Source organism: Neopelma chrysocephalum, unplaced genomic scaffold (assembly GCF_003984885.1).
Source record: "Neopelma chrysocephalum unplaced genomic scaffold, ASM398488v2 Primary Assembly neopelma1_25, whole genome shotgun sequence".
Lineage (NCBI taxonomy): Eukaryota > Metazoa > Chordata > Aves > Passeriformes > Pipridae > Neopelma > Neopelma chrysocephalum.
Window position 1 is genome coordinate 2,588,267 of NW_020897694.1, and position 22,041 is coordinate 2,610,307.

The window sequence follows — 22,041 nt, forward strand, 5'->3', positions numbered from 1 at the left end:
TAAAGTGATTGCATCAACATCACAGATTGTATTATAAATATGAATGAACCCATTGTAATGGACTGCATAGTAATAGATGGCAGGAATTTGTCCTCCCCATCAAAGTAACAGCTTTTGTAAAGGAAGAATAGCTGTGACATAAGGAAACATGTCACTCTACAAGAAATTACTGCTTCCCTTGTGAAACGGTAACTGCATCAAGTGACAGGTTTTTAAACTACCCCTAGTTTAATATTTTAGCAATGCACCATTAATAAGTGTCTGGTGTTTCTTTTAACTGAAATCAGCTGATAGATAGATAGATTTATTAAAAAATCAGGTATTTTTAAATGGCAGTTATTTAAACAACATTACTGTTTTTTGGGGGGAGAAGAAAGAAAGTAATTATACATGGTTTTGTTTATTTTGGAAAATTATGTTTTCTTACAACTATTTAAAAGCAATAAATGCAGTGAAAATGAGAAGAATACTGATTTCCCAAGAAGGAAGTCATTAGGTAGCAAAGTGATATTTACAGTAAACTGATTCATGGCCAGTGTGCTGAAAATCGATCTTCAAAGACTTGAAGATTCTTCATATACACTATCATGCAAAGTGGGGTGTGTTTTGCATTTTTTTAATTTCTCCAGAAAATGTCTAATGTCTTTAATTAACATTGGTCACTAGATATTTCCTAACGCCTGTTTCTAAAAGGTGAACTAGTGCGTATCTTTTTAATTGCTGCTGTCTATTTAGGTATTCCTTATAGTCTTAAATAAGGATATTTTCTCTCCTACTACTCAATTGCTTTTATTAGAAAATTCTGGCTACCAATGCATTGTGGTACAGCTACCACAGTCGTGATAGGCACGATACTATAAAACAGTCCTTCTCTGTTGTAAAAGGGACAATACTGTATATTTGAGTTCTGACTTATCACGTGTGGAATATTAAACACTGAAGACCAAATTTTCAAATGAGGACAAAAGTAATGCTTCATATTCATGGGAGTAAAACCTGTTAGTAAACTAAAGCAGTTTCAAAGACAAAAATACAATTTCCTCCAAATTGTAAGAATGAAATGTGACAACATTTATCTTTTATCAGCTGTTGCATTTCGTTGTTATTTTGGAAAATGTTATGGCAATTACTCAATGAAACATTTTACACAAAGACTTCACTAAAAAAAGACTTTAAATTTTGTCTGAAAAAGCTAGTGGTTTACTCTACAGAGATCATCTATTTTGTTTGATAACCCTTCAAATATTTACATTTAAATAAAAACATCTCAGGAATGGTGATTTCACATTAGTAAACATTCTGCTTTACCCTGTAATAGCTAAATTTTATATTATTTATATTTTTGTGGATACAGCAAGAAAATGTAATAAATGTTTTTGAGGATAAAATACTTAACCAATGCTATATCTAGATTTATATTACTACAATCTAATAAAAAAACCCTTATGATATGGTAATAATAAAGGACATTTAATGAGATTTAAAGAGAAATAATCATCAGTAAAAAATACACATCATAGAGTTTATTTTATAGTTGTGTGATTTCCTAATTTATATTTTTCTGCCATTTTTTTTTCAAACGTAGAAAGCACGGGTGAATAAGTGGTTTCTTAAATTGAACCCAGCACCCTGCTGTATTGTAACATGCTATTGTTAAATACTCCTCTTTAGTGGATTTCATGTCTCCAAGTCAAATAAGTCTGCACAAAATTGAAACACTGTTCTGAGCCCTAGACTTATGTAATCATAAATTTGGTTATCTTGGCGTACACTATCCTTCCTTGCCCTACATGCTCTTAGGTGGAGCTGAAAATGTTTTTCTAAAATTATTGCATCCATCATAAGTGGATTCTTTATCATCTAATGCAGATCATATATAATCAATGCTTCATATAAATTGATAAAATTACCTATATCTCACAGTAATTTTGTTATCATTAGCTTACTAATGATACTTACTTATCCTTATCTTACTAACCTGTCTTTAAAGAAATCTTAAATGCCATTTAAAAGCAAGTGAAACTAAAAAGGAAAGCAGTTGGTTGAAACTAGAACTGGTAAGCGTCCCACGGTTAGAAAGCAAGCTATCCTCTCATTAGGACCTGGTTTACAATGAAATCCTCAAGAAAGAATTACAGTTGAAACTACACTATTGTTACTGAACTAAGACAAGAAGTACAGTCTCCTCCTAATGATGGTTGCGTCTCCTCTAAAGCAGTCAAGAATCACTGTTCTCATTGAATAGCAGAATTGTCTTCCTAAGGCAGGTGAGGACTCTCAGTCCAAGATTTACCAGTCTTTCTGGCTGAGCAGTCATGTCAGTGCGCCCTCTATAGCCAACCAGGTGTCCACAGTGCTACTCTTACAGGTGTCTGTCTCTCATATACTCTGTTTATGTACTTCAGCCCACTTCTCTTTCCAACTTACACCACTTCTGTTTGAAAAAAAACCCATTTTTTAGAAACTACTGGTCAGAAGTTATGATTCAAAGCTGGCAGTTCTTGGACATGTTTAGATACATGTAAAACAGGTAAATAAAGTTTACAGTCAGATGTAGATATATTCTGCTTAATTACATGGAATCTATTTTGATTGCCCTCACTATCTATTTAAAACTAATCTAAGCTAGGCTCTCTTTCTAATCGAAAGAAGCCAATAGATACCTAAAGTATGTGCTTTTAATTGTGCTCTGAAGATTGCCTTTTCCCTTGACTAGTCCCTTGACAGTGCAATCTCTTTGCCATTATTGTTCTGCAGAGTCAGGCATAATGATTCTGCACCAGGACTACCATGCTCTACAATGATTTCATTATAGTGAAATACAGCACTACTGGGCTCATAGGATCTAGAGACAACATCCCACACTTTGTATTACTCTCAAAAATTCTGTATTTTGTGTAATTAGTACAGTACAAAACAAACTCAGCCACCCACAGATAGATTTTCCAATAAATGAGGTGTCACCAAATTTAAAATACATTTCTACTGGATCTTTGTGTATCACAGTCTTTCCTACATGCATGAAGGAATATGGAGCTGTGCATAATCTGATGAGGAAAATGGTATTTCTGTTTTAATTCTGATGTGCATAGGTCATTTGGATTTGTTTCTGAATGAATGATGAAATATATGTTAGAGTCTGTTAAACATAGTGAAAAGACTGATGAAAATAGTCTTTTCAAAAAATTGAGTCCTAAGGAACTGCATGTGTTTGTTTCATACCAAAACCATCTTTGTGTGTTGGTATTATTATTATTTTTGTTGTTGTTGTTGTTGTCATTGTCTTTCCCATGTTGAAACCTTAATGCTCATCTTTACTAGTTCTTTATTTTTATGGAATAAATGTCATGTTTAGTATGTTTACAAGAGAGAGACATAATTTTTAATATATGTGTAAAATATTATAAGACTCAATGAAAATATTTTTTCTACTGCTTATTTTGAATGGCAATGAGACTATATGAATTAAAGTAGGTGCTGCTATAGTTTTTATCACTGCATAGTATTTTTATCCCTTTTTTTTTGGTGCATACTCTGCAAAAGAAATGGTATGGGATTTTTTGTTGTTGTTTTGGGTTTTTTGTTTTGTTTTTTTGAAAGAGTTCATAAAGTATTTTCATGGGACTCAAATAACTTTTCCTTTAATTCTTTTACCTAATGATTAATTATCTTAACAAAAATTCATACACACAGGACTAATATCTTAACAATCACAGAGTTGTCTTGCCATTCGAAGCATCATCTGTAAAGACTAAACTTAAACACTTAGTCCTCTGTGGATGTGAGTTTCTTAAGTGTACACTACTGGAGTTTATAAGTTTTGCATGGCCAGGACTAAATCTAAGCCAATTTCAGTTTAAAGCAGTGAAGATTTTCACATGAAGGGTAAGATTGCATATACCATTTCAGAAGTAGGAATCATTTATTTTATAGGCTGATTGTAAATCCAGAATATGTTTGAAGCTTCTCAGAAACTTGTAAAGCTACACAAAAGTTTGGGTATCACAAATCTGTAAGAGAAAAGACCCTAAACATAAGATCTATGTCTACTTAAGATAAAGGTTAGTGAACATGAAGGATTTTTTAAAAGGAAAAAATGGCTGAACAAGTACTTAATAATGGCAACTTTCACATCTAAAGTTCATGTCAGCATATTGCATATAAAACAGAGTTCCCCTGTTTGTATCCAAACTGTTCACTGTAACAACCAGAATATAATTTATTTTAACTATATTCTTTATGTAGCCAGAAAAAACTTCGTGAAATTCTATAACTTGAGTTAAATAAGTGGTAAAATGAATACTCAAATTGGTTTATCAGGCCCTAGAATCACTGAATCTGCGCCCTGTCCTCCCTTATAGTGAAAATATGATCGCAACGATCCATTATCTCTGTCCAGACTCGGAAATCCACCTTTTATGCACACTTTGCTGCAGTCAAAAATGTGAAGCTTCCAGATACCGAAGTTACCTTCAGATATCTCCAGTGCAGACTCTCTTTACCTGTTTAAAGTTTCTACAGTAGGGTTAAATGAAGCGCAGTTTAGAAGTGGTTGATTTTCCTCTTTGACTGTGAAGGGAGCCTGAGGCAACCAGCACAAATTAATTCCGTCCAGTTAATTTCACATTGGGATCAAGGGCCTTTGGTCAGGCGCAAGGATGCACAGGACTAAGCATGCTCTTGTTACAAATAATTTTATACAACAGAGAAGAAAAGTTGAAACTACCGTTTTATTTATGTAGCTGCAATACATATGTGTCTGTAGTCAACAAATTATATTTATTTCATAGTTGTAGTTATAATAAGCCCAGTTAAAGTTGTAGTTTCTTGTTTTAAATGTAACTGAGAATATTTTAGAATATTCATTACCACAAAACCAGTTTAAAGAAAAGGGAAATGCATCTACGCAAATGTAATTAAACTTTTTGCTGTTATATAACCAAAGAGTTATAAATTTATACATCTGCTTCACCTTATTGAAACTGTCCTGATTCTAAGCTTCTAGAAAAAATCTGTGTGGTTAGTAAGCTCAGAAGAAGCAAATATTTTTAAAGGATGTCAGATAAAATCTCAAATGCCATAGCTGAATTCTTAGAGGATATTCTGCCTTCCCCACTCTCTTCCACATAGTTTTTCTCAGTGAAGATGTTCCTGAAGTAAAAATATATAAATATCTGGCCTACTATTTTTCTGCAAAATTTCTACAAATGTCTTTGAAGCCTGCTGAATTGTTCTTCTTAACACTACTGGCTAATGTTGAGAATCTACATAATAATACCACTTGTATGTGGTATTATTTTATTACACAAAAGTGGAAATTATATTTCTTCCATAGGTTGTTACCTTGAAATTAATAGTATCATGCTTGAAATTTGCATTTTAATAAATTTTACTTAGATCACAGTGAGCTGCTGAGCACTCGGAGATTTTCCAATAGCATTTGCTTTCCTCCTTAGCATTTAAAGCTATTCAGGTGTAGCATTACTCTTGAAATGAGCACTAATAAAGGTGCTGGAAAAGATTTGAGAATATAACTCCAGTGTATTTAGTATGAGTGAGTAACTTAATTGATGAGCTAGCAATGAGTTTACAGAACATATTTGTTCTAGAAAGAAGTGTCATTATAATAATTATTATGTATATTGTGTTTCCTAAAAGGTGTTTTTATCATCTCTTTAGAATATGGTGGGAGAAAGAGAATTTTCCTTATTAGAACCACGTGATTAGGGTATCAGTATACAACATGAGAGTAACCTATAGGCATCCTGGTCTAAATGAATTTATGTGCACATTAAACTGTATGCTTACTTTGGTTTCCAAAACAATCTTTTCACATATTTTGAGTGGTCTTAAATTTTTGAAGAGTAGCTACAGAACTTCTGGCTGTGTTCTAGTTTCTTCAGTTACATATGGAATAACAGAGGGGAAAGTGAGGAGATTTCTGAATTTATTCCTCAGGTGATTTCCATGACGGACTATCTTGCTTCTGGAAGTAGATTTTTTTAATGTGTTTTTTTTTGTCTGCACCAAGTTGGCATCTATAGCCAATACAGCTGCAAAGTAGTAACCATCAGTTACTACCAGGTTTCATGCAATTGGCAAAGCTCACCCCAAAAGCAGGCTGAAGAGCACAGAGTGCAAAGAACATTTGTACCATGAACAAGACTGGCAATGGCTGGTTTAAAGGCCGTGAAACATGTCTGCACATTCACGTGTGAGAAGGAAATGTACAATACATTGCTCAGATGTGATCATATGGTATGGGCTTGGAGCTAAAGCCTAGGCTTGTAGTGGGATGTATGCCAATATAAATATACAGTAAACAAAAAAAGCCTAAAGAGAAAAAAATGGAATTGTGTTAAAGTCTGCCTCTAAAGTCTGAAATCTGTCGTGTGAACAGTTTCCATCAAATTCAGATACATAATGGCAGCTGAGTGAGTACAGAGTTGTTACTATCTGCAGTTTTACTGGGTGTGCCTGTGGTGGCCTTTATGTTCTCCGTAGTAGCCCATAAGCTGCTGTGCTTTGAATTAGCGACTGTGATGATGACACCATACCAGTGTTTTGGCTATTGCTGAGCTGTGCTTGCATGGTGTCAAGGCTTTCTCTCCCTCCATCCCCAAAACACAGAGAGCCAGGAGGCCAGGATGGGCAAGAGGTTGGGAGGGGAAATAACCAGCACAGCTGACCCAGACTAATACTCAATCATGTGATGCTATGCTCAGAAATAAAATCTCAGGGAAAGGAGGAAAGAGGGGGGATGCTTATGGTTATGGTATTTGTCTTCACAAGCAACTGAAGCTTTTCAGGAGGTGGCTGGACATCTGCCTGCCAAGGAAATTAATGAACTCCTTATTTTGCTTTGTTAGCACACACTGCTTTTGCTGTATTAAATTGTGATTATCTCTATTCATGAGTCTTCTCACCTTCTGTTTTCTCCTCACCCTACGAAATAAAGAGGCTGGATGGATGTTTGCCCAGTCAAACCACCACCACAGTAATTCTTTTTGAATGTGTTACATTCCAACCTTAAACACATTTTGAAAGGAATACATTTTTTTCCAACTGCCTTCAAAAAGTCACTTCACAGTTTTTATGCTTTAATATGTCATAGTGTGAATAATATTTAATTGAATGCCCAGAGTAACTGAAGAAAGAAAAGCATTCATGATAATTCAGATAAACTTCAGTGGTCTTTGCTGTAATGTGTTGTTCTCTGAATTCTTGCATTTCAAGCATTTACATTTAACATGAGAATGCTTTTGACCATGCTTGCTTCAGAGAAATAAGTTAAACATATGTTTTTCACTTTGTGACTGACTGGTTTTGTGTATTATTATTTTAATTATCCCTTGGGTAATCTTCTCATGTGTGATCATGTGCAGGTCGATGTTCTGAGAGTCCTTCGACATGACAGCGCATAGAATAATTATCCTGTCATCACACCTTGATTCATTGTTACGTCGTTTCTTGGGCTTTTTCTCTTACTCACATTTGCTTAGCAACCAGATCACACTCTTATACTTATTATTCAAGTAATCACCCTCTGCAGCACATAGATGCATCAATTAAAGTTTTACAATTAAATATATTGTTCTGTGTGGAATCCTCAGGTGTCAGGAATTAAAAATTGATTTTAAGTGTTGCAGGCCACCTTCAAATGGCTAATTTGTGTTTATGTTAAATTAACAAGCGTGCTAGCAATTCCAAACCAAAAAAAGTGATAGGTCAAAATCATTAGGAAATGAATGATAAAATCATATTCTATTCTTAAAGTGCTTAGTCTTTCTTAGAGATTTACCAATTATATGCAGCCTTGAAATGTCTGAGTGCCAAACATGTATTTTAGATCTGTTTTTTCAGATGCAAATGAATTTGGTATCTGCTTTATTTACTCTTACCTATATTCTTTGTAAACATTTTCTGGCTAATTTTCCAATTTGTGTAAATTTCACAGCAGTTTATTATTAGAATGAAATTCAAGTACCCAGAAACTGTCAAGATGGTTCAGTGATTTAATGCTAGCGTCCTGCAGCTTTGACTGTAATCAGCAGATGCTCTGGCATTACCATAAATGTTTTTTTAACCGTCTCCATTAAAAAAAAAAAAACAACACCAAACAAGAAACAATTTTTCCTGTTTGAAGTCTTCTGTTTCTTATTCAATTCAGTTTGGATTCTTTTGCATAATTAATATACCATGATGATCTCTAACCGTTTGTTTTTATTATCACCTTTTGAGCTAAACACATTTGCAAGACTGCTTCATAAGTCAAAACTGAAAAAGGAAAAACAAGTCTATGGTTACAAATCCTCTATTTCAGTGGCTTAGGAGGTCTTACTGCCTTCTGCCTTGTTTTCTTAGTGAATGTAAAGGGTTCAGGTTCTCAGTCTCATTTTTTCATCTTCTATGTGACATTTTGTCTTCAAGTTCCTCCATGAGAAAGAGGTTTTTTCTGTAAGTGCAAAGGTATGTTGCAAAGTGTGCTGGATGACTGTATGGCTGGATCATGTGCTGCTGTGATCAGGTTCTTTAAAATTATTGTAGAGATGCCTCTGCTTGAATTAAGGTGCCAACGAGACCATATGCCAAAGTCAAAAATATGGATTTTTATTTAATAATAAATGTGAGGTGGAGAGACATAGATAGAGAGAAATAAGAAAAAGAGAGAAAGGGGGAGAGAAAGAGAGTGACAGAAAGACAGATTAAGTAGAAAAAATATCACCACTCCATAGGTTTTGATAGCATCCTGTTGATCCTCCTCTTGTGTTTTTCTCAGTGGTGAAAGTTCTAGTCTTGTCAGAGTGATGGTTGCAGTCTGGATCCATCAAGGGAAGCCTGGGGTGGTGAGGGGAAAAAACCTGTGGTGGTAGGGGAAGTCCCATGTGGTGGTGAGGGAAGGAATCCGTATAGTGAGGGAAGAAGCCCATGCGTGTGAGGGAAGAAGCCCAGGTGTTGAATGAAGTCTGGGCCATGAGGGAAGACCATGCCAGTAAGGGAAGTCCTGTGGGGAGGGAAGAAGCCCGTGTGTGTTGAGTGAAGTCCACAAAGCCCAGGGTGGTAAGAAAAGTCCCATGTAGTGAGCAAAGCCCGAGGGTGGCTTTTATTATGCTTAGTCTAGGTGGGAATGCCCCTGATACCTCCCCTGGGGTGAGAAGTTTTACACTGGATGTTGTAATACTGGATCACAGGACATTTCAGGAGACCCTTCTAAGATGTTACAGCTACCTGTTATGTCAGCACCATTGAGATCATTGCCCATCAGCAGAGATTAATATCTTCAGGCTACATGTGAATTGTTCTGATACTTCCCTGGGGAAAGGAGGTGGGGATTATTGAAGCTGAGTCATTTGTGTAAGGACAAAGAAACACTGTCCCACCTTGCAGGATTTGCCTCTTTCCTTATCTTGTCCAACACTCAGCTTGTACCTTGAGGTGTCAAATCTGCACGCCCTCAGCACCTGGGCTGTTACTTTGCACATCATCAGCATCTTGATTGTTTGAGCCATTAGCATTCCATTCTTTTCCACTCATGGATACATTCTTCTCCTGGGAAAAATGGACAATAGTGCCACCTTTATCTTATCTCAGTTCCCGCCACAGTCCAAATTAGTAGGCATATTCAGGGAGGGGCGGGCTTCAGTGAACAGTTACTTCTTGCACAGTTTGCTACAGTGGACAAAAGTCCTTCGGTGATTTTAACAATGTTTAAGCCATAAACCATTTCAATGTCTCACATGTAGGGAGTAGAAACATTTTTCTACATCCCAGGTCTCTCCACACATGAGCAAGGCCCAATTACAGTCCATCCCAAAGAGAGGAAATAATTAAGTGAAAGCACATAGCATTAATTAGAGCATCATATTAGGAGTGAGGGAAGAATTGTCAAAAGAATATATATGGCAATCTTGTAGAGCAAGGAAAGATGAATCACTTTTCCTCTGCCTTTATTTCTCAATATTTAGCTTTGTATAAGGATCTTCTTGAATATGTACTATTTCCTGCTACACAGTTTCAGTCTCCTGGGTAGCATAGTTTTGACTGTTTTCTGCAGAGCTTTGTCAGAGGAAAAAAAGGACCATAATGATAATGTGAAAGTTACATGAACTAAGATGATTCAGCTTTATTCCATTTCCATCCAGTATATTCATGAAAGCAATCTTGGATGTTAGTTAACAGAAGTTAAACTTCACAGTCAGGTCTGCTTCCATCCTGTTGAGAAGCACCCATGCTATAAAAAAGCACTGATTAGAATTTGGAGTTTTCATAAATACTTTTCCAGGTTAGTAAATCACTACGCTCTTCCCTGTCATTGCATTAACAGGCAATGCTCTCTGTTGCTCTTCATTCCAGACACTTGTTTTAAAAATGTTTTAAAATGGAGAGAAGCCTGAGAGCCATATGCTATTCTTGCAGTCTTTTGAATAATAGTGAATGACAGCCCACTGTGACTGTGACCTGCGTGGACAAGAACTGCCCCAGGACATTTGTCCTGTACCTGTTACAGGAACATGAGGAAATTATGTTTCTACTCAACTATTAAAACTAACACCCACCTAATTTACTATCAGCTCTAGCCTTTCTTCTTTATGCTGTTCTCAAAAATATTTCCAAGAGTCTCTAAAGCCCCCTTTTGCTTAGAAGCAGTTTGATTCCTTAGGAGAGAAGAGCAGCGGATGATGAGAGAAAGAAAGTTTTTCCCATTGATTTGATCTGACATTACAAAGTATTTGTACTGTAACTTCAAGCAATGCAACTTACCAATAGCCTGGGAATGGAAGTTTGGGATAAAAATAAGAACTAAAAATTGTTTGGTTTTGTAGCAGTCACTGGAATAGTTAGGGAGTAGCTTTGATATCAAGCGTAGTGGATAAGAAATAATTTAGTGTTAAGCTTTTAAGGCAATTACTAGACATAGATACATAGAATCACAGAAGGGTTTGGATTGGAGTGGGCCTTAAAGATCATCTAGTTCCAATACCCCCACCATGGGCACAGACACCGCTCACTAGATCGGGTTGCTCAGGACCCCATCCAGCCTGGCCTTGAACACTTTCAGTGATGGGGCACAGTTTTGGTGGGTTTTGCTTTTTTTTGTTTTGGTTTGGGTTTTTTATGTGTATGCTAAATAGTAAATACTAAACAAAAGCAACAACACTATTTAGAGCTGCAGTGAGTAGAATCTCATAGGTACAAAATTGGTCTTTAAGACTTGCTTTGTTGTTTGGGTTTGTTGGGGAGTTTATTTTCCAGAGGTAGGAGGCTTCCTACTGTGTTTTTCCACAACAATTGGTAAAAGAAGACAAAATTGTGTGGTTCTTTTCCATTTCAGTAATTTTCATCAGCATATTACTTATCATTCCACATTGCAACTGCTAGTGGCTTTCCTTTGATGGCAGCAGTCTTTATGCATATTCCTGAAGTTCTTTATCAAAGTGCACCTTGAAACCAATATTCATGTACAGGTAGATGCTGTGCAGACAGGTTTGGAGACTAAATGTATCTATTGCTCAAAGGCATCAGTGGCAGTTTAGTATGTGGGAACTACGTTAACTATCATCAGCCGAATAGAGGGTAGCTTTAGACTATGGATCCCTATGTTATCTTGTCACTGATCACTAAGTTATACAGCCATCATTTTTGACAATTAACTCTAAAGACGATTTACAATGCAAGCCACAATATACTTGTGAACAAAAAAAAGGCAAGTAATAAACCACATTTCAGGAATTTAAAATAGTCTAAATATGTTAACTTCTAGTTTTATTATTGTCATTTCCTGGGTATTTCTTGACTTGAAGAAAAGCAAATATTGTTGTTTATTCTATTTGTACCTTGGGAGAAATCCCATAAACACCTAGGCTGTGTAATATTTCTGCCCACTTCCTGAAGATTTCTGCTGGGTATTCATGTCGATCAACATTTACCTTTTTACCCCCTTTGTCCTGACATAATAAGAATGTTAATTTATGAACTATTAATACTAAAGCTATGCCATATGATTTATCCATTTTGAGATTAAGAGACTTGGAATTTAATTTTTCAAGAGTGATTACAACCATGTGCTCTAAAAGTCAATAATGACCACAAAGTAGATTTTTATTTTGGAAATTTCCATTTGCAGTTTCCTAGAAATTCACAAATGAGCCTTCATTTGGGGAAAAATGCATGAAAAGACACGAAGATCCACTGTAATTCAAGGTGAAATAGGAAGGATGCCAAACTCCTAAGTCTGTCCTCAGACACCTTCAGAGGTTTCTTCTCTCATATATATAAAAAGCTTGGGTGATTTCTGCCAGCAGCTTGATCCACACTCTTGTTCTCTTATCATCTTGACAGGCACTCAAGACTTTCATTAAAATGCCAGTAAGTTAAAGTTGCATTTCTTGTAAAAAAAAATCTTTGCCTTATCACAAGTGAGAATATATTAGTTTAAACAGAGGAATTGGTCCCAACTCAATGCAAATGCAAACTACCTTTGGAAAATATAGGTTAAAGTTTGAATGGAATGATTAGCAGGAACTTGAAGTAGTCTTTGAGAAAGTGTAGGTAGGTAAGGGATTAAAAGAATTTTTAAAGGCTTTGCTTTAGGGCCAAGTGAAAGGGAGCTGGTCCAGCATAATTCCTCTCGTAAGAAATTAATTTGCTCACAGTTTGTAATTGATTTTCTTTGAAATTTAGTATCTATAAATCCTCCATATTAGCCGCACTTAGTGCTGACATACTCTATTCTTGCCTTTGAAATGAACATAAAAACCCAAATTCAGTGTTTCTGAAAACTTTATCTCATCTAAATAGAGCTTACTCATAGTGTTTATTCCTTGTGTTTCACACCTTTTTAATGTAACACTCAAGAACAGCAGCAACTATTAAATGAAACGTGCATATTTAAAAAAAAAGGTTCCAAATATCAGTAACACTTTTTAGTGCCTCATGAATTATTGTCTGCTTAAGATTAGTAGAGTTGTGAGCATTTAGTATGAAATACTAGGATGTAAGAAATTACTTATCAAGCAAAGATCTTTCACGTACAACTCCCACTCCTTTAGGTGTTAGGGCTGGACCTGCAGGTTCAAACTGAAATAAGTTGTAACAATACATAGCATTCCTTTAACCAGGGACATTCTTCAACCCTATGCTTGTCAATCAGAGGAATCATTGGAAAAATATGAAACCAATAAAAAGTATTTAATGTATTTTCCATTATAGTATGCAGCAAGGAGCTATCACATTTTTTATGAGTGATGTTATGTAATAGGAATGGACCTTCTAGCTGTAGCAGCCTTTCATATTATGTCTAAATTCTGGTTCTGGGTCATAAGGCAGATTTGACCGAGAGTTTGGAATCTGGAAGTTCAACATGACATTTCTGAGAATTGGTGAGGCTTTTTAATGGACTATTTGAAACAGGAATGCTAAGAGACGGAGTCATCTTATCTCTAAGCTGTTCTGATGGGTTGGTCTTGGGTGGCAGCCAACCTCCCACTCAGTTGCTCATTTGGTCCCCACTTTGGTGGGGTGGGATGGGGAGGAGATTAGGAAGCAGGAAATCTCACGGGTCAAGATAAAGAGAGGGAGATCACTCAGCAGTTACTCAACAAAACAGTCTTGACGTGGAACAAATTAATTCATTGCCAGTTTATATGCACACTACTGATTTGGGTGTTGGAAAACAACAACCAAACAAACAGAATAATTAAAACACAGTCTTCCTACTTTCTCAGGCTTGACTTCACTCTAGGCCTGTGTCCCACCCCTTAATTATCACTGCAGATCCTGTCATTGAGACAACTAATGGCACAGAGGAGTGGCTGGCTCAGCCTGTTGGGGGGTACATTGGAGCCATCTGGAACCAGCTGTGTCCGCACAGGACAATCACGGTCTCTCCTCACTGAGGCCATTCCTGCAGTTCCCCTGCTACCAAAGCTTTACTACCTACACCCAATACAGCTATTTACTTTGGAGCTGAAGCTAGATGCAACTGAAGTGGGAATTCAGAATCTCCGCCTTGTCCTGAACTTAAAACAGAGGTCCTCGAAGTGTCTGCCAGCAGTGGTCATACTCATCCTTTCAAAATAAGGTTTACCTAAGAAAATGTCCACCATTTGAAACATTAGCCAATGTTTATATCAAAAAAGTAGTTCATGCTTAGAAACTGTTTTCCTCATACCTTCAGCAAACAGGGATGCTTTACACTTTGGTATCATCAAGGAAACCCTTTAGGAACATCTCCAGATTGACTTCTCAAGGGCTGCTGTTTATTTAGATGGAGAATATCCTCACAAGGTCCATGGTACATGACCATTGTCTAAATACACTTCACTTGTTAAGGTTGCATTGGGACATGCATGATGATGTGACCAGTGTAATTTGTGGGAAATGGGCAGGACTTCCTGACAGAGGCTGGACTGCTGAAAGCATTCCAGCTTGTAGGAATGCTATACAGCTGCATCCAGAATCAGTACATGGCATGCTGTCAAAAATGCATGCTCCTTTTCCCCTGATGTTTTGCTGGGGAAATACATGAGCACAGCATCAGCATGGTGTTGCTTTTCCTTGAGTTTCGGTTCCATGCATCAGGGACACAGAACCAGAGACAAACTACGACACCACACTAGGAAGACAATGGTTAAGAGTTATAGCTAGGGCTCTTACTTTTTCCAAGCCAAAGCCATTTGGCACCAGAGCATTCAGAGTCTAGGACAGCCAAGTTGTGATGTAAAATGTAAAAACAATTTGCATTGTGGGTAATGTTTGTGTGGGTGGGCTTTAGAAAATCTTGGCATACACATAGCTTCAGGAATATGATGTAGTATGTGGAGCACAAGTCAGAGAGATCAGAAATATTCCACTTGGTTTTTCAGCATTTTTCACTGTTAACTTGGTAAGAGATGTAATGAGGTTGTAACTGCAATTGTTCTTTCTTATGTTACAATTTTGTTATGCCCTACATTGAGATGTATGACAGTAATACAAGCATATAATGCCACATAATGCAGTTCTTCTTATTGTATTTCGAAGTTTATTTTTCAATCAGCGTACAAGTATTTACATAAAAACGAAATATGTCCTTAGTATCAAGACTTTTATTGAGAAACTATGTGATGAAATAAAGTTTTTCAACGTCCTTTTTAATTTTAAATATTTATTAGTTATTTTAAAAAATCTATCTCAACTTTAGTCTCTTGCAATCATTTTTGTTATTTATTAAAGGTAATATATAACACTATTATGCAGGATTTAAAAATCTCCAATTGATCATATTTTCAATCCCCAGGTTCACAGCAGGCAGATCTCATACTACTGGTATTTTTTGTTTACATGCTGGTGCACTACTTCCTTTTTCTGAATATGAAGTATGTAGCCTTTAATAGATTATAAGCATATTGTTATAAGTTATTCTATGTTGGGGTACCGTTTATAAACTATGGAAAGCTATATTAAGCAAAATTTTCTGTCAACTAAATTTCCTAAGCATTGCTGTTAAAAGACTTGTATCTAGATAATAGTAACTATTTGGGTCTAGGTTATGTGAATATGGTTTTAAGATGATTTTGATTAACAGCAATATTAAAGAAATTATTATCTGCACAAAATGAATTTTAATAGGACTGGAGGACCCACAAGGGTTTGATATTGAACAAGGGAAAAGAAATTATTTAAATGTCATGGAATCTGGACACTGAGACTTTTGTAGTGTACAATGTGATTTCTGCCTAACGTGTGCCTGAAGGCATTCACCAGCAGTAAAGTCAAAACTATTATGGGTAAATGTCTTATCAACCCAGTGTTTAGAAAACTTAATCCTGAATTCAAAAGTTTTGCGGTTTTTTTTAATCTGCATAGTGATTGTTTTGATATGACAAATGGCAAATTTCAGTTGTTAAAAGTGACCAAATAGTAGAAACTTGTCTCAACTGCTTCCAGTATATACAGCAAATTAATAAGCTCTGTCTTTATCTGGTGATTTTTAATGACTGATTTCTTTTTGTCTTGCTACTGCCAGAAGGTACACCTTGCTACAGTAGGTGGACAAATAGTGCATCTCCGGAAATGTAAGCTTTCTTCTTAACAAGAATTCATGCAGAAGTGCCCTTCCATGAGTAGTTTTCATTTAGCCTTCTGTAATTTTAGTTATATTCAATTCTTTAAATGTGTATTTGAACCAATGCATGTAGGCGTGTAGATACATTACTTTTATTCTGCAATTTGTTTTGAATATAGTTTACTGTCACAGGCACAAAACAAATTTATGTATGTCTATGATATAACAGTTCAAACCAGTTTAGGATGTCTGTTAATATCTATATGGTTTGTGGATTTTCTATGTGTTCCCTTGTTATAGAAACGTAAGTGGCCAATGTCACTAAGCCATCTCCTTGCCGTTTAGCCAGCCATATCAAATACTGTCTTCAGAACCAGATCAAATTCCTTCTTATGACTTATGTTTTCTTGCTCTCAGTTCTATATGTGTGAATTCCAAAACTTCATTACTCTGATGATTCAAAGGCTTTAATGTCTAATATCAGTATATTAATGGCTGTTTATTCTTGTGCTTATTTTGTCAGGTAATCTTGACTTTGGACTCTTCTTAAAAGTAAATAACTTTATAGCCTTTATCATTCTGAACTAAGGAAGTCCAGCTTTTCCACTGTAGTAGTCAGTTACATGCTAACCTGCAGCAGCTTACAACTGTGTAGTTCTAAATTCACATGCAGGGTGCATTGGCTTTTTTAAAGCACCCACTTCAACAGATACATGTTGAAAATACACTTCTCTGGTTTTACTACTGTAGCATAGGATTTGAGGGAGGTGTGATAACAATCCCAAGTCAGGACAGTGGAATGGATGAGGTACCCAATCACCAATGCATGCAAGTTTTGAAACTGTGTGAAGAAGTACAAAGTGTTTAAGAGCTTAGTTTTAACACAAATTAATTCCTGCTGGATTAAAATAAAAAACTGAGGAATTAGTGAGACTTTTTACCTTGCTTGTATCTAACTAATTTTACAGTTTGATTTAAAGGGAAGTGATCTTTCACTTTGATGAATACCACCAGTAGCCGTAATACCTCAAGTATTACAGCAGTTAATTCTTTAGGTGCGTAATAACCAAAGTGAAATCTAGGGTTGTAGGTAAATGTGTATGTTTTCTGAGCCAGGACTAGCAAAGTTCAGTGTTTCTAAATGACATTAACAACAGCCAATTTATAAAGCAGGGAACTCCTACCTGCACTTATGCTAATACTGGACTTGCACTTAAGCATAACAATGCTGTGTGGAGAAGTTTCTCCTTGATTGAAGGAACATACATGGTAAAGATGCCACATGATTTAGGAAGCAGCTGAAATAACAACTTTGAGATGATAGTACTGGATTTAGATAAAATATGTGTGTGCAAGTACTATTTTTTTTAATTGACACTAGCTGCTCAGTATGATTTGTAGCATGGCTGAGACCAAAGCATTCTCATTATTTAGGAAGTGCTGCTTATCACTAGCATAACGTGTCACGTATTAAGAACATGAGACTTTGTGATTTTCCTAGTGAATCATGACATCATCACTGAAAAGGAGATGAAACGAGGACTACTGACATAAACTAAGCAGCGTTTCACTCACTTTCCATTTTTCACTGTTGCAGGGCCCTTCAGAGAGAAGGGAAAGACACAAGTTGAATGCTCCACTCCTTAGTCTATGCATAGAAAGTCAAAAATATCAACATGATTGCTGTTGTTTTAAGGAAAAAAAAAAGGCACAGCTGTCCTCAGCTTTACTCTGTCCTATTCCCATGCAACAAGTCCATATTGTAGGCAGCAATTTATGGGACACATTGAAGTGCAAGCCTCAATCAGTTAGAGTTTCAAAGTAGTAAAAGAGTTTGGATAGATCCCAACAGCTACTACTTAATAGCTAACTTGCTGCAGTTCCCTGCTTAGACTATTTTCTGTCTTAAATCTCACTCTAAGGCGCCTTACTCTGCCCCTCGTACACTATGAGAAACTGGGGAATTTTACTGCTGGATTTTACTTTGAGGCCTCACTTCATAAGTGTTCCCCACTTTTGTTACTCGGTCTAGTTCACCACACCTAATTGATCCTCATGTGTTTGTATTTTGGGGTGAAGACTGCTGAACTGCAAAGAAGTTAAAATTTGGTTGTTGGTACATTTGAGAAGCTTACTTTCAGTGCTTAATTTCTTTTTGCCTTTTTTAAAAGTCCAACAGCTATACTTAATCTCTTATTATATGACAATATGTTTTCTTCTACTTAAAACAAAAGTATTGATTTTTGAAGCACCAGGTATTTCTCCTGCTGCCCCTAGATTGAATGTAAGCAGAAAGATCTATGGTGCAGCTAGTAGTTTGTATATTGACACAGGTAGCATGCTTTTATCAGCCTGCAAATATGTGTTCAGAATCAATAAGCATAAACATTTAAGTAGAATGAGATATTTAAGAGTGTACATAAACAGGGATTTTTCAATTATATATGATGGGTTTATTATATGTAATTATAAATATGTGTTAATAAATAAGTCTTTGGCTTCCTGTGATTCAGGAACACTGAAATGTGTGCTGCTGCATATTCAAGGTCAAGTTATTTTCCACAGTGTAAAAAAAAATTACATTTTTCAGCTAAGTGCAAAATTTGTCTTATGAAATTTTAATTAGGAATTGTTTATCTGACTTAGAAGATAATAGAAAGGAGGTATTTATTTTCCTTCACTTTCCAAAAGGTGATCGTACTTACAAAATTTGCTGAGATTGTCCAAGAAAGTATGTAAAATCCTCATCCATCACTGAGAGCCCCTGGTCAGGGAATGACAGTGCAGTAAATATCTTCAGCAGCTGCCTTTTAATGTACAAGCTGTTTTCGGTAGGAATTTTCAGCACTCACATAAAACACACTGTCATGAGTGACTGCCTGTGCTCCAAAGTCATTACTATTGGGATGATGGAACATCTTTCAGTGAATAACCAAAAAACTTTAAATGTCATGTCAAGTGTGTTGAAGCCATTTTCAAGCCTTGCTCAAGGTTACATGAATATTGAGTAGTCTTGTTTTTAAAAAGTTTGAGATCTATGAGAGGGACCACTCATGCTGGTTTGGAGAACAGTCACTTGATTTGGAAGCGGGGGTGGGGAATGACAAAAAAGAAATCTGTTTATTAATACATACCAAACCTGTAAAACTCCTGCCTGGATATTAACTGAGTGCAACTTCATGTGACAGTCAATGCCAGTGATATTTACCATAATGTAGTGAATTATGCAATTTCCTGACTCAGCTGTCTAAAAGTTCACTAAGGAAAGAAAAGTTATTATAATGGATAATTAAATTGAAATAGATTTTTTAATACATTTTAAAATTTTAAAAATATTTAAATATTTTAAAAATATGTAGGAAATACAATTAACCAGGTAAAACCTTGGAAGACACTGAGAGGTGCTAGGTACTCTGTTTTCTCTTTGACTCTAGTAAGAAAGGAGGATCCTGTCAAGCTCTATCTGTGATTTTGTAAGAAATATGGATGCTAATCTAATGAAGTCATGTAAAGTCTGTATCACTTCCAAGGGACCAAGCCTACTGCTTTTGAAGTGATAATATATTTTTTCTTGCCTCCTTGGCAATCATTACTCCTTCTAGTGCATCATCTGCATGTAAAATTTGTCTGATCAAGAGATCTTTTTATATTACAAAATATTGAAACTGAGTATTTTAATAGTGAAACAAGGTTTGTTTGATTTATCTTCTGCAGAGAACCAGAAAGAACAACTAGAGAAGCCGTGTTCACACCACAGTATCAGTTTAAACTTGACAAGAAGCCCAGTCACCAAAGAAGTTACATATGATGTGGAAACAAGTTCCAAGGCATGGAACAAGGCTGTTGGGAGAAAGGAAGACTGTCATGGAGAAGGCAACAAGGACAAGAAAATCGATCTCATTGAGTCTCCTTCTAAGGGAGAAGCCATTCCAGAAGTAGAAGCTCTCTTGGCAAGACTGCGAGCACTATAGAATAATCATATAAAAGATTAAATAAAAGCCTAAAAATAATAGTCTACGTCTTTAAAAATACAATAATTTTCTATTATTGACATTGCATACTTCTGAGTTCCTAAATTCTCTGTGGATGAATGATCTACTTCTAAACTGTTTGCAAGACTGTACAAAACAATACTACATTTTTGCATAACTGCAAGATGATTTTTTATTATGTGTTTTTACATAGCAAGCATATGAAAAGTATCAGAAGTAAAACTAAATTATTCCAAGGCACAACCCTTTTAGTGGACAGACTGTTGACTACCTGATCTGAATGCTTCTCAAAATAGGAATATCTTTTAAATATTGTTAAATCATCATGCCTGGGAATAGGGTCAGTAAATAACAGAAAAGGTGTTCTTATATTTTTTACTATAATTCCTGTACTTAAGAGGTTTCAGCGCCCTAAATGTATCATTACAGTATCCTTTACAATTACAGTAATAGCAAAAATGTATCGTATAAATCAGCCATATTCCAACTTGAGTTCATCAAAGAGCACCAAAGCTTGCTGGATAATATATATGTATTTACCAAATGGTAATCCATGGGCAGTAAACAAAAAAATCTATGCAAATAATATATTTTTTGTGTGATTAATATATCACTGCTGTGATATATAGTTATGATTATTTAATCAAAATAATATATACAATTGCTGTGATTGCAAGGTTTTGCAATTCTGTCTATAGTTGGGGAAAATGTCTTCACAGTTATTTACCAGTGTAATATTTTATCTTTTCATGTGAGTTGATATGTTTCTATAAAAGGAACATGTAATGGAAAAGATTGGTTTTTCACAAACTCATTTTCCAGTAGCCTGTTAAGTCTTATTTGCTGGCACAATAGGAGTCTTGCATGTAATTGTATCTCTTTTATCCCACTGTCATTGTACATTGTTGCGTGTCCGCTATCATATTTATTAATTGCACATCATAAAGAGTTGCTACCTATGTTACCAAATAGGAATCTACTATTACTATCTTTGCTCCATTATTTAAAGCTTCCTTATTATAAGAGCGTATTAAGTATCTAATATCTTTCTTTTAAATTACTCTATTTTTCTTTACAAAATGCTGAAAAATATGTCTTTCAATAAGAGTCAGTTACATGAAACCAGTGTTTCAATGCTCCAGTGCTTTTTATATCCTTGTTTAAGTTGCCTTTGTACTTCCCGCACTAAACATTAATAAAGTTAATTAAAACTCAAAAACTGGGCCTGTTTATACATACTGCATGGAGGACTTTTCAGCCATCATGGAAATCAATCTCATGTTTCTGAGGCAGTTTTAACTGTCACTGTACACTAATTACATTTCCTGCCTTAGCTGAAAAAAGAGAGGTATAAACAGAAGTCACAAAGATTCAGAGAAGGCCTCAGCCATTTCTCCAGCTCCCCTTGCAAATAGTGGGCACAGCTGTCATAGAGAGACACCTTTGATAACTTGAAATGTATCTTTAGTGGATAACAACTAGTAGCTGTTCCACTAAGGTCTTCTGCACCTCCACTATTAAGACTTACTACCCCTGTTTACAGGGTGCAGTAAAAATGACTGTCTTCAAAGTGCAATATGATTGACTAAATAAAAAGGTCCTTCAAACACAGAGCAAATGCATGTGAAGGGGAAGAAGAGTAAACCATTCATCAAATCTCTTCAGTTGCTGAGGGCGTGCTAAAATTAAAGGGCTAGGAGTAGAGAGCCATCTCTGAAATACTAGGAGGATGACCTACCAAGTGTAGGTAGAAGTACAAATTCATTTTCATGAACATTAAACTTGTTCATTTGAATTAGTGGGTGATAGTCCACAAGAGAGAGCTAACAGTTCAAGACACTACTGTGAGTTGATCAAGCAAAGAAAAGTTACAAAACTATCTACTGATTTTTTCAATGAACAAAATGCTACTAGCAGCCTAACATCTCCTGATTTTAAAATAAATATTTATCTTTAAAATTATAGAACTTGAGCTACTTTTCTTTTACAGTTTGAGAAGCTTCT

At 35.7% G+C, this 22,041-nt stretch overlaps 1 protein-coding gene across 1 annotated transcript in view; it reads left to right on the top strand.

Moving 5' to 3' along the window:
• The window catches only part of DIAPH3 (diaphanous related formin 3), a 211,686-nt gene extending 191,610 nt beyond the window's left edge, over positions 1 to 20,076 (top strand). The window contains 1 exon segment of the mRNA XM_027674265.1: positions 19,760 to 20,076. Within this exon segment, the coding sequence (XP_027530066.1) occupies positions 19,760 to 20,016 (257 nt within the window). The 3' untranslated portion in view covers positions 20,017 to 20,076.
• Positions 20,077 to 22,041: the final 1,965 nt, after the last annotated feature.